This window comes from Gambusia affinis, linkage group LG11 (assembly GCF_019740435.1).
Source record: "Gambusia affinis linkage group LG11, SWU_Gaff_1.0, whole genome shotgun sequence".
In the NCBI taxonomy this organism is placed as follows: Eukaryota; Metazoa; Chordata; class Actinopteri; order Cyprinodontiformes; family Poeciliidae; genus Gambusia; species Gambusia affinis.
This window is the reverse complement of record NC_057878.1, coordinates 10,165,813-10,179,129: the sequence shown is the minus strand read 5'-3', so window position 1 is coordinate 10,179,129 and position 13,317 is coordinate 10,165,813. Positions and strand designations below refer to the sequence as shown.

The 13,317-nt window shown below is 38.0% G+C and overlaps 1 protein-coding gene across 8 annotated transcripts in view; it reads right to left on the bottom strand.

Moving 5' to 3' along the window:
* Positions 1 to 5,146, bottom strand: part of si:dkey-100n23.5 (cyclic AMP receptor-like protein A) — a 71,549-nt gene extending 66,403 nt beyond the window's left edge. For 5 of the 8 annotated variants that reach the window (XM_044130641.1, XM_044130645.1, XM_044130648.1 and 2 more), the window contains exons 1-2: positions 4,949 to 5,146; positions 1,238 to 1,290 (exon numbers count right to left, since the gene is read on the bottom strand). In XM_044130641.1, the coding sequence (XP_043986576.1) occupies positions 1,238 to 1,290; positions 4,949 to 5,020 (125 nt within the window). In that variant the 5' untranslated portion in view covers positions 5,021 to 5,146. The remainder of the gene's footprint in view (positions 1 to 1,237; positions 1,291 to 4,948) is intronic. The other 3 variants (XM_044130642.1, XM_044130643.1, XM_044130646.1) reach the window with 1 other exon arrangement.
* Between the last annotated feature and the right edge of the window lie 8,171 nt (positions 5,147 to 13,317).

The window sequence follows — 13,317 nt, the reverse complement described above, 5'->3', positions numbered from 1 at the left end:
GATGGCATCCCTTTTTTCAACCAGCATTTAGGATGTGTTACTCTGACACAAACAGTCAAACTCAGAGTTCCTGACTTCATCACGGCAGTGGGGTTGAAAGCAAGACTGCAGTCCGTCGTCTCAACTCCCAAATTCCAGATGAAGTCTCTGATACTCCCCGCTTCAGGAAGGAAAGCACTGAGATTTCTAGAAAGAAAAGGTTCAGTCGCTAAGAGCTGGGATGTGAGATTACAGTAGTCATCTGAACATTTCTCTGCATTGTGATTCCCTCAAATTAGGGCTGGGCGATAAATCGGTTTTAGTGATTAATCACTTTTTTTTTTTATGTTTGGAAAAATCTGGATTTTATTTGAGCAATCCTTGGGTTTCAATAGTTCAGAGTGATATCAGCACAGCCAGGGCGGCCATCTTGGTTGACAAACATGCTTACAGCTTCTAGTTATTTGGACTTTGGATTCAAGAAAACTCTACCACAAAGTATAAGGGCCAGGCTAAGATGTGCTTTTAACAAAAATAAAAAGTCATAATGTTTCTGGAATATATTAAAGCGATAATAATACAAGAACAAAGTCTTAATATTAGGAGAATGAAACAGTAATCTTATGAGAACTCTTAACACGAAAAATAAAAAAATAATTATCCAAGCTTTTTTTTTTCTTTTTTTTTTACTGAAACGACTTTTTTCTCATAATTTTAAGATGTTCTTCTGGTAAAATTGCATCTTTATGTTGCTAATAATATGAGTAAATTCTGATAATAATAAAAAATAAATAAAAATTCTCATACTCTGGCCTTAATACTCTCCCGTACAATTCACAGAAGGGATGATTTAATGGGATGATAGAGCTACTTTTTGAAAATATTCCTTGTCATTTGTAATTTCTTCTTTAAAGAATAAAAAAAAGATTAAAATCGAAAATCGGACCTGGTATAAAACAATTGAAGATTTTATTTTGAAGTCATTTTGCCCAACCCTACGTCGATTGCTTACGTTGTGGGGAGGCAAGGAAGATGCCCCTCCACAACATCCCACTGCCTCCATCGAGACCTACTCGGTATTGGCAAATAGAATTTGACAAGTTGTTAGTGGACGCAACCCCCTCTGCTGATTAACCCATTACAAATGTTGAACCATTTAAAAGGGAATAAACAGGCTTTCTAAATTGGGAAAACACAAATCCCCTTTACATTTCCTGCTCAGCTAATTTGATAGAATAAAAGACAGGGAAATATTCACCATCCGAGTAAGGAGAAGGTTCCTGTGGCTCGTTTTACGGATAAAATCACCGCCTGTGAAACAGAAACAATTGATTAGCCCACGGCTCACGACATATTAAAGTGGTTGGCGCACTTAACCGTGTGTTTTGCAATTTGTTTCAGGTAAAGCCCTCTGGAAACATATTCGGAAGTGCGGAGAAAATGCTGCGCTATCATCATAATAATCACGAGCTTAGACGCCGACAGGACGACAAGACTGCCATTTGTTCCAGCTTACCTGTGTGTGTGTGCGTGTGTGGTGTGTGTGTGTGTGTGTGTGTGTGTGTGTGTGTGTGTTTGTGTACGTGTATGCAAACACAGCAGAGACTGGGGAGGGATTGCAAAATTTAATTTGTACTCAGAGTACTCCAGCTCGCTAAACATAAACAGCTGCAATGCACTGACACCTGAGACGTGTACTCAAAGGTGTTCGCTGATGTCACATCCACAAGAATCCGACCTATTTTGCCAGGCAGCAAACAAAGAGGAGGGATGCGGGAAGGGGGTGCTGGTTAGTGACAGCTGAGAGACACACGACGTACAGACGCAGGCAGATGTGATAATGAGCAGAGCTAGGGACCAGACGCTCTGCATGTTTGCTAAACTCAGAGGATAGCGGCGCGCCGAAATGAAAGGAAAAGCGCCGAGGAATGGAGAGAATGAGAACGCTGCTACTCAGTCCGGCGGGCTTCGGGGAAAATGAAAAGGCCAGCAGACGTCTCGCATGCAAAGCAGAGAAGGGCATGCCCACGCGCTCAGATCTGGAACGTCGATGTTATTGCGTTACACACGGTTAGCAGCAGTATGTGAGGAAAGCCGCATCGTCAACAAGCAAACGAAAAGGAAAACATCCTTCGATCACTTTGATAATCTATATAAAGGCCTGGGGGGCGCTGGGGGGGAGCATTACTGCAACATGTTGCTGTTTTCACAAAACATCTCTCTATTGAATAATTGAAACACCTTCCATATTTAGAGATGCACCGATTCAATATTAATATCGGTATTGGCCCCAATGTTGGAAAAGATTTCAGAACAGGGATCGGTGGCATCATGCCAGATCCATAAGGGTAGATCTATTTAGTTTAATTCTATGCTTTGTGCTCTGAGCAACATTATGGTATAAAGTTATTATTTATTTTACATGTTTGACCAAGATAGTCAACCTATCGTTTTTGTCAGATTCAGTTTATTTTATAATTAGTTTCATATTCGCTGCTATACTCCTAATTGCACTGACTGAACAAATTAAAGCTGTGTACTTTTTACATGTTTGACCAAGCTTATGAAGCTACCGGTGTGTTTAACTGTGCTGTACTGGTGCAGAGTTATCAAATAAATTTGTAATTCAGTACATTTATGTATGTGTTAAAAAAGGGAGATGTTTTAAGTCAATTCAGCACTGCTTTTGTGTATTAGATTGGTATCAGCTGAAACTAAACCTCAGATATCTGTATCGGTATCGAACGTGAAAAAAGTGACTTGGTGCGTCCCCAGTAAGCATGGAGGGTTTGTTGGTACCAGGGGCTACCAGGTTACATTTTTAAAACTAGATTAAAAAAAAAAGGTTGCTAAACAAAACTGATCAAAACTCAAATTAATTATTTTGAAGTCAGTTCACTAACTGACTCGGTCCAGATAACTTAGTGATGTTGGGCTACTGGGACATCTACCGTATGTGCCCCACATGTACTATAACCATCCCGCCTCATGATGGTAATGTGATACATCTATGAGGCATCTACTGTTTACTGTGTCTGATGGGCCTGACTGTCTGTTTGTGTTGCGTGTACATTTTTTAATACACCAACTTCAAGAAAGTCTAATATTTACGTAAGAGTTGCAGGAGTGTTTTTCTATCAAACTGAACCAAATTCATTTCTAATGGCTATTTAAAAGAAATTTTCAGCATATCTATGCACAGTAAAGTAATCTTTAATTCAGATAACAGTTACCCAGCAGCCATGACAGAGGAACTCTTAATTCTGATGTAAGGCATCACTTATACTGCCGCTCAGAAGTTTACATACATGCATGTTTAAAACAAGAACTGGGATCCCAAGCGTAAATGTATTGTGAATTCTCTCTGATGCAAGCAATGCTGAACTACTGATATTTACATACAACCCCAAATATATTTTCGGGTAAACATTTCTTGGAAAGTTACAGAGAAACCAGATACCATTTGTAAACTTCAACAAGCTTATGTAATAGATCTGGCTGGATATTTAGAGTGCTCCTTCAATATCCCTACGAACCCTTGCGCAACAGTATTCCTGGAAGCAAGAATAAAGACGGTCAGCTTGCTGGTCCCACCACCGTGCCTGATCTTAAGGCTTGTCTCAATTTGATTCCACCTAATCTACTCCATGTACTTGTGGCCAAAAACCTCAATATTTGTCTCTTGTAATCAATACAGTTTTATCTGGGAGACGTTTGGCTTGTCCATGACTGCCAAATTTCAGTCATGCTTAAGGCTTTTTTCTAGCTTAGTACCTTCAGAGTCCATGTTGATGTATCAGCTGCTTTACTGAAGACAGCAGCACCTTAGCAACTTCCAGTTCACAATAGGCTTTAGTAGTTCTTGGGTTATTCCTGAACATCCTAAGTGATTTTCTTGTTTGTCTGCTTGGGTCGGTTAGTTAAAAACTGGAGATGTTGATCATTTGGAAAAAAAAAAGACATTAATCTGTCAAACCCATCAAAGGGATCAGGCCTTCCTGACAGGCCTGCTTAAAGCCGCAATCCCAGTCTTATTGAAAATATTTAGAAAATGCTAGAATTCCACGTCGGTGCCAGAAAACCAACTCATTCATATGGCTGCTACCATATCTGATCATTAAAGTTAAAATATCCAGAATTATGACAGATACTCATGATAGCAATAATAATACTTATTACTGTACTAATTTATTATTAATACCATTATTATCATTAAAATCAGAAATTAATTTTGAAACGGCGTGGATTAGAAACAAATCCTAAATAAGTTCAAAATAATGCAACCTATTCTTGTATTTCAGTTCTAATGAAGTTTTATTTTAAAAAAAAATAAGTGAATAATGCCTAAAAATGAAATGCCCAAATTAATGGTGATGACTGTGACGTACAAACAGGAACTGCATTTGTGAAAGAGCTTCACACAGCTAGTGCAATGAATTCAAACTCTCAATTGTGGGAAATACAGAACTAAACTTCTGTCATCGTGTTTCTTGAACATATATAAAATCATTCACTTCCTGCTGCTAATGAGGTGTTAGTTATTTGTAACCGATAGATTCGATACAATGCTATGACACCAATAGCTCCATTTACAGTATTAGTTTGTTTTGTAGCCCATGTTTGCTGGGTATTTTTACAGATCGATGTCTTTTCAGGGCTAATAAACCTATACCTGAAAACTGGCGCTGATTCAGTGGGATTCCTGTCAGCAACGGTGAAATGATGCTAATTATTCAGGATGGCTGGCAGCTCACTGCTATTATTAGCATGAGAAAACATGCAGCTGTCAAGCTCCGTTCATCAATTGGCCAACTGATATTCACTGACCCCCCAAAAAACCCATCATTGATAAATAATACTCATGTTAATAATAACTATAATTTTCTACTACAAACTCACAAGCAACGTGACTATGTGGCTAATTAGCTCCAAAGCTAAAGCTGTTGCTACTCTAACAGTGGCTACTTACACATCGATTGTCCTTTGAGGAGGAGTTAAAAAACATGCAGCGTGACTCGTTAATTAAACTCCGAGAGTCCATTTTAAAACAACACGTCTTTAAAATAAATACTTCTGCTCAGCTTGTTATGGTTTGGTTGTAGCTTTCCTTTTACTTCCTGTTACTACCGTGCGCGAGAAGGGACCGAAAGGGAAACTGCGATGTAACCCTGTGACACGAGGGAAAAAAATTCTGTAGGTTCACACAAGCTTTGAATATTTTTCGGTTATCTTGAAATTCCACTCAGAGGAAAACATTTTATATATTCAGCATTTAAGTTTAGAAACTTACGTTTTTAAATAAAATTGTCCTAAGAATCCTGACCTAAAGAATTTGTAACCCTTGAGCTTTTCCAAATGTAATTATGTTACAAACATAAATATCAATGTATTTTATTGGGATTTTATGTGATAGAGTACTTTTGAATAGTTCTGCACCAATTTTGTGCATGTGGAGACTGAAATTCTGGCTCTCTCACAAAATGGGTTGAATTCCTTTGACTGTATGTTTCGGTTTTACCTCCCAAAAATGTTTTCCTTTTCCAGAATTGCCTTCAATTGAGCTATGCCATCTTACTATATGCATGATACTGCCAACAGCACCTTTCATGAAATTTGTGGTATCTCCAGGGCTACTACCAAGTATAGAAAGTTTTGTTAGTTTTGATCTCTCTTTTGAGAGCAACTTCACCAACATGTTTGCTGTAACTTGAGTAAAACCCCAAAGGTGACATTTATGACTTTCTGTCAACAACTCTTTTCTCCTTGCCCTTTTTTCTTCATCACGTAAAATCTTGCCAGCAACGTACCCAGAATTACGGAGTGCATGACTAAAAGTTCTACATCAACAAATTCTCCAATCTCAGCTGTGGATCTCTGCAGCTCCTCCAGAGGTACTATGGATGTCTTGACAGAACACCTGTATTCATTTTTATACGGCTATTAAATTACACATAGTTTGAACACTTGCCCTGTCACATCTGAGTAAATAATATCACACTATTTCTGTAAAGCAATTTAAAAACTATGCATTAAAGTCTGAATAGTATGCATTAGTACATGTTGATTGTTGGTATACTCCTAAATTAACTTCTTGTTTTGCAACGAATGAGTAGGGATTTATATTGTAAAGGTAATGTCATAAATTTCCATAAAGACAAAGCACAAACTTGTTATGTAACTAAGATTATATCTGTAAGCGATGAGAAGTCGTCTAACCGCTCTTACAAAACATGGGCATGGATGAACTGCCTACAGGTGTGTTGTCTTTGTCCTGAAGCCTTTGGTGTCACTAGCCTTTCTAACAACAGTTTTTACATCATATAAAGTCACTCCTAACATGTTAACTTTTACTTAACATGTTAGGATGTAATCAGTCTATTAAATTCATTTTTGTGTTCTTGAGAAAATCAACTTTGATCACACTCCAAATTTGTATGGGGTTAAATTTCCATTGAAGTGTGCATTTTTTTTTTTTTTAAAAGCACATAACTTTGACTAAACAGTGTAAGTTTACATTTAGAAGCAGGATTTGTTGTTTTTCTGTTTATTTCCTGAAAAGATTAATTTTTGGTGATACGAGGGTTTTGTCTTACAGCAGTAACAATGGGTACACAAAACTACAATTTACAGCAATGTGGCCCAGCCCAGATTTTTTGTTTTACTGTGTAACACTATTATCTCTGTGGTTAATCATATGGTTATTTATAACTTCCTCCTTTTACAATTCAATACACTTATCTTTGTGGTCGTATCTGTTCTACTTGCAAACTAATTTACAGTCATTCAATCAAACTTTACTTATAAAGCTTATTTAGGGTGAGATTTAAGATGGATTATTTTCCAGAGGTTAAAAATACAACAGACATCTGGTTCAGGAGACAATTTTAAAGTAACATCCATATTTCTTGCTTGTTAGTTTATTACTAAGCCTTCGTACTAGAGAAATACATTTTATACTTATTGTTTTTGTTACAGCACTGAACACTTTAAAAAAAAAAGACATCAAAGTTTGTTATATAAGCAATTATGTTACTATAGAACAATATCAGCCAGGTACTTTGCCTAAAAATAGACGTATGTTGTAATATATTGCATCCATGAGTTTATTTCAGGTTCAGATTCATTCGTCGAATGACAAAAACCCATGTATTTTTAAACCCATTTATTTCTGACATGCTGCTCTTTCATTTTGTTATGCAATTATCCAAAATCCCCAATTTCTTAAGCAATTCACTGCACATAATGCTGAGGTATGCCAGGTTTTTAGATAATAAATTACTAAAAAAAGTAAAAAGCAGTATATGCCAAAATAAAACGACTAAAACCTTCAAAAATATTCCTCAAAATAAATTTTAGTGGGTTGAAAGATGTTCAACAGATGTTATTTAAAATTGAAGGAATTCACAACTTTTGCATACATTTGCTTCATTGCTGGTCATGAATACACATACAGTGAGCTTTTTAAAAAATGACGTTTGGAATGTTTAATGGTAATAGCAATAAGCTGACCAACTCTTGGAGTTAAATCTAACTTTTCTGTGCTTTATTTCTTGTTTGTGCGCAGCCATAATGCCAGGGGATCAAAGGCAAAAGAGGGTGTTGAACTTTATTGACTTATGGTGCCACTGAACGTCCAGCTGCACCCGCACGACCTTTGTTTCGATGTCAGCAGCAAGATAATGAAAGAAACCTGGAATTTCTTTCCTGTTTTTCATGTTGAGGCGTTACATAACTAAGATTACGTGACTTAAGATTCAGAAACTGAAGCAACGTTTCTCAACAGAGTGAAGTTATTTAACTCAACTCACATCACAGAGGTTTGAGGCATTTCGATTTTCATTCAGCTGCGAAATCTGAAAGAGAAAAAGAAATGTATTTCTAGATCCAATCACCTTTGTACCTTTGCATGGAGCATCAAACATACCAAAACTGACTCCAGTTCTCTGAATGTCAGTGGTTCAAGGTGTTGGCACTTGAAACTTAACACAAAGGGAATGTTCCTCAACCTGCTAGCCATTTAGTCACAGCCCTCTTTAAACACACTAAGCATAGTAAGTGACTATGCAAAACTTCTATTAATATTACTACTGGCAATACTGTTACCAAATAAAGTAGCCTATATTGCAAGAATTATACTTGCACAAAATTTGTATCTCTCTTTCAAAGCTACTGTATTTAGCCAAACCATAAACAAATGAAGTCATTTTTCCTGTTGTTGTTTTGTCCTCACTCAAGCCACCTTTCCCCACTAACAGCTTGTTTTGGGAAAACACAGTCAGTGGTATATTGTTAGAACTCAATTATGCAAAGCATTGTTTATCGCCAAAATTAATGTCCAACATGTTAAAGCTAATTGTGTTACAGTGAATTTGCACCACTAAAAAGGCAAATTTTAACTGTGTTTTTTTAGCACTAACGGTACAAATACTGATATTATTTATTGTATGTTCTTCAGGAGACCGTCGTTTGAGATTCATCATGACGAGGGATCAGAGTCGGACAAGAAGACTGCTAATAGGTAGTTAAACAGATCCAGATCATGATGCAGTCCTTTTTCTCTTTTTCAGTCCTTTTTTTTCGTATGCTGTTAGTTTTGAACTAAATGTAATGGAAGGCTTATTTCCCAAAAAGGTTAACTTTTGTTTCATCAGTCCATGGAATATTCTCCCAGAAGTGTTGGGCAAAATGTCTTTTGAGTTCATCTGAGTCAAGTCTTTGATTCCTTTCTGGTTAGCAGTTATTTTTGTTTTGGTGGGGTGTCCTGGAGTTTTTCCATAGACATGAGTTTTGTTTCTAAACCTTAGAAGTTACTTATCCTTTCCAGACTGATGTTATTGGAATGACCTTGTTTAATTTTTAATCTGTTCTGAAGTTTTTTTTAGACTAGATTATAATGTTTTGCGTTTTTAGATCTTCCTGCCTATACTTCGTGTCATTGTACGGGTTCGTTTGAGTGATTTCTTGAATTTAGAGTATAGCAATGCAACTATGAGGCTAGTTTAACCTAACTCAGCTTCACACACAAAAAAATTATTAATGATATTAAATTTATGTTCTAGAAATGGAACAGGTGTACTTCACTTATGTTGGTCTGGATAGCTTGTTTCCTCTAAGAAACAAGCTATCCTCTAAGAAATAAACAAATCATCATTAGGAATTTTTGTGTAACTCTATTGGTGCAAATGTGGGTTTTTATGGCACATTTAAATTTATAGCTAAATGTTCCAAAGTTTTTAAATACATTTTTACAAAAGTCAGTTTCTATTAGTTAGATCCCTATCCTAAAAATATAACAGGCAATGTATGTGACTTTTTTTAAAAATTCAAGCACTTGTTAGGTGACATCATTACCAAAAAGAAAAAAAAAAATCAAACTTTTATATTGATGTAACCCCCATATATGTTTGTAATATTATTGTGGGTAGTATTTTTTATTTTGTTCTTATTGGATTTTGTCTTGTAATTTAATGCACCAGCAAATCGGTTTCTATTTTAATTTTGGGTTTTCTTTTTTCTACCAGAAACCGCCTGTAGGTGGCTTGTGAGTTTACACTCTGGTTAAGACAGCAGAGAAAAAAATTGGAGCAGAAAAAGGAACCGTAGCTGGCTGTAGCACGTTGTGCTGAGCTATTGCACGCTAAAAGAAAAGAAAGCGAGATATATAATCAATTCTGATTAATTCTAGTAATGATTGACAGAAGAGAAGATAAGTGACCCGATCCTTGCAGTTAAATTTCTTTTTGCTGTGATTTTCTCCGGTTGGTTTTTTTTTTCCCCTCCGAACCACATTCAACTTGGAATACTCCAGCTGCATACCACCACAGGCCTGGATTGGGATGTGCTGAGCTCCAGGTTTCAACCAAAGACCTGGAACTGCTGGAGTCGCTGCCTGCTTTCACACTGGATTAAGATAAGATTTTGGATCCAAAGAAATACATGGCCATTGAATTGACAAAGACTTGACTGACTGACTTAAATTTCAAATACTGAACTAAAGAAAGGAACTGAACAATAAGGAATCTGGACTAAAAGAAAACACACTACCTGATAAGGGTGGACACTTTATGTTTAAAGACAAATGTTACAACAATGTACTGTTTAATTTTGTATTAAATAGTCTGTTAAATTTCTTTGACATTAAGGTTGTTTGTGCTTATTATCCTCTTTTTTTGAACTTAGCAAGAAGACTAATTGTGAAATCTAAATTTCTCAACTTACCCGTTAGTAAGTTACACAAATTGGTTACATAAGTGGCGAGCCAGCCAGGAGGATTTTATGCTATAAACAACCATTATAAAGAGTTGCTAAGTAAACATTGTGATTTTGATGATAACCAGGAAAAATATGGCTTCTGTTGTTGACGTTGGGAGAGAGTTTGGTGTAAATGCCAGAAAATCCATTCTTCTGAAGGGCATACTTGATAATGACACAGATGAAGATATTTCAGAGGTTGTATCATTATATGGCAGCGTCAGTAAAATAGTGAGACTTGAAGACTTTCAAGTGATTGTTGAGTTTGACTCAGAAGAGTCGCTAAAGCTTATCAACTTTCCTTCTGTAATACAGTGTCCTAAGAACCCGGTCTCAAAATGGTGTTTGGATAGAGTTGAGGTTTTAACTACCCCACACTGTCCCCCCCAGCCATTGACGAAAACCCCGAAGCCACATGTTCCTTTAAAACTGTGCAGAATGAACAGGGTAGCTCAGATAGTACTGGTAGTGAATCAGACAGCAGTGGATCATCTATTATATTCAGTCCTCAAAAATCACAACCTCCACCCAGTAAGCCATTAAAATCTGTCCCCAAACCGCAAGGTGAAACAGAAAAGCTTAAGAGGACAAGTAAGGGAAAGGCAGTACGACCAAAAGAACAAGCCAAGGGCACCACCACAAGCCTAGACTCTGACATTTTGAACCCACCAGATGTCCAACGAATAATAGTGGAGCATGTTATTAAGAGTGAAGCCTCGACAGGTCTAGGCTCCAAGAGACTACGTTCCTTCTCAGGGAGAGTGCCTAAACCTCCTGGTGAAGTGGATTTTGAAACATGGTGTTTACATGTTGAACTTATGTTTCAGGATGGCTATACAATGGACATGCAGCAGACTGATACTGGAGAGTTTACTGTCACCCGCAGCAGACATTGTAAAACAACTGGGCTCTCATTCACCTCCTCAAGACTATGTAAAACTTCTCCAGTCAGCCTATGGTCTTGTTGAGGATGGGGAGGAGATCTTTGCCAAGTTTCTCAGTACTCATCAGGACGCAGGTGAGAAAGCATCTGAATACATCCAGAGACTGCAAACCCTCCTTAGCACTGCGGTCAGACGGGGTGGTGTAAGTGGGGCCAATGCTAATAGACAACTTTACAAACAGTTTCTGGGGTTGCTGGGACCAGACTTTATTGTTGACCCTGCAACAGAAACTGAGAGGTGATCTTGCTCCAGATTTTTCAGAGCTTCTTCTTGAATTAAGGACGGAAGAAGAAAGAAGATCCCTTAAAGTAGACAGAATGCAACGTCACCTTGGAGGATTTAAAACAAAACCCCTTGCTCAGTTTCATGGCATTCTAGATCCCACCCCCACAACTAATCAGGACATAGATCTAATGCAGAAATATATAACAGAGACCGAGGACTTAAGGAAACAAGTGGCTGAACTTAAACTACAGTTAACTGAAAAAGAGCCCAAAGACGAAAGAAACATGAACAGAAACGTGCCACTGCTCCAGAACCCCAACCAGCACATTTTGCAGAACTGCAAGTACATCAACCTGTACCCAGGTCAGCTCCAAAAGCGTGGTTTTGTTTTAAATGTGGTGAAAATAACCACATCGCCGAGAGTGCATCAATGCTCCAAACAAAGACCTTGTTGACAAAAAGTACAAAGAATTAAAGGCAAAACAGCAAGAATGGCAAGCCAAATATGCACAGGCTTTAAACTGGACAGGGTTTCAGTAGGGGGCACTGAGACCTTACCAGGGTTTAGTCCCAATTCAAAGCAAAGTCCAAAGCCAGCACAAGATAACCAAAAAAACAAAAGACCTAAACAAATAAGTGACAGTACCCATTTCTGTTCAGCATTATCAGAGGAGGCTCTTTTGAATGCTCTGGTTGGATCAAAACGTACTGTCAACTTGACTATTGATGGAGTTCACAGTGTGTGCCTTTTAGATTCTGGCTCCCAGGTAACCACAGTATCAGAGACATTTCACAAATTACACCTACCTGCACGCCCGATTCAGTCTGTGGCCAATTTGCTTGACATAGAGGGTGCAGGGGTCAGCACCCTACTTGGGTTATATAGAACTCAGCTTGTGCTTTTCAAAAGAAGTTACTGGGAGACCTGAGGAAGTGAACACCCTAGCACTCATTGTACCAGACTGTAGATCAAACCAAGAAGTTCCAGTTCTCATTGGGACAAATGTTTTGGATGTACTTTATGAAACATTCACATCCTACAGAGATTCAGACACAAGTGTCAGACAGATGGGCCATGACAGCATTCCATTGATCCAAACCATGTACAATAGAGTCAAAGTGGATAAGGGAGTGGCAAAACAGGAAAAGTTAAGCTGTTGAGCAAAAAGTGTGTCCCAGTACCAGCTGGCGAGAAAGCTGTCTTGACAGGCTATGCCAGACGTGTTGACATAACCCCAGGTAGCCCTCTGTTAGTAGAATCCATAGCATCAAGCTTACCTGGGGGTTTCCTATTTTGTAACTATATTATGACAGCTCCCTCAAAGGGTTCTTTTAAGCTTCCTATTTTGATCAAGAATGAAAGTGCTCATACAATCAGGATCCCTGCTGGTAAAACATTGGCTGAACTGTATGCCCCCCTGACAGTGTGCTCTTTAGCTTCGGGCTTGAGTACTAACACAAAGACTACCTCTCAGACTCCAAAGTCTGCTGCTGAGTTTGATAACATCAAAACCACTGCAGCTAGCCCACTTAAGTTTGACTTAACTGACACTCCTCTCTCTGAAGAATGGAGGCAGAGGATTATAGATAAACTAAACTCAATGTCAGATGTTTTTGCCATGCATGATTTAGATTATGGACACACAACTGCTGTGAAGCATCGCATACGACTTTCGGATGAAACTCCATTCAAGCAACGACCCAGACCTATACACCCCTCGGACTATGAAGCTGTCAGACAGCATTTGAAAGAACTTTGTGAGGCCAACGTAATTCGTGAATCTGAGAGTCCATTCGCATCCCCGATTGTGGTGGTTAAAAAAAAAAATGGGGCTATTAGGTTATGCATCGATTACAGAAAACTAAACAACCAAACCATCAAAGATGCATACGCCCTACCAAACATTGAAGAAGCTTT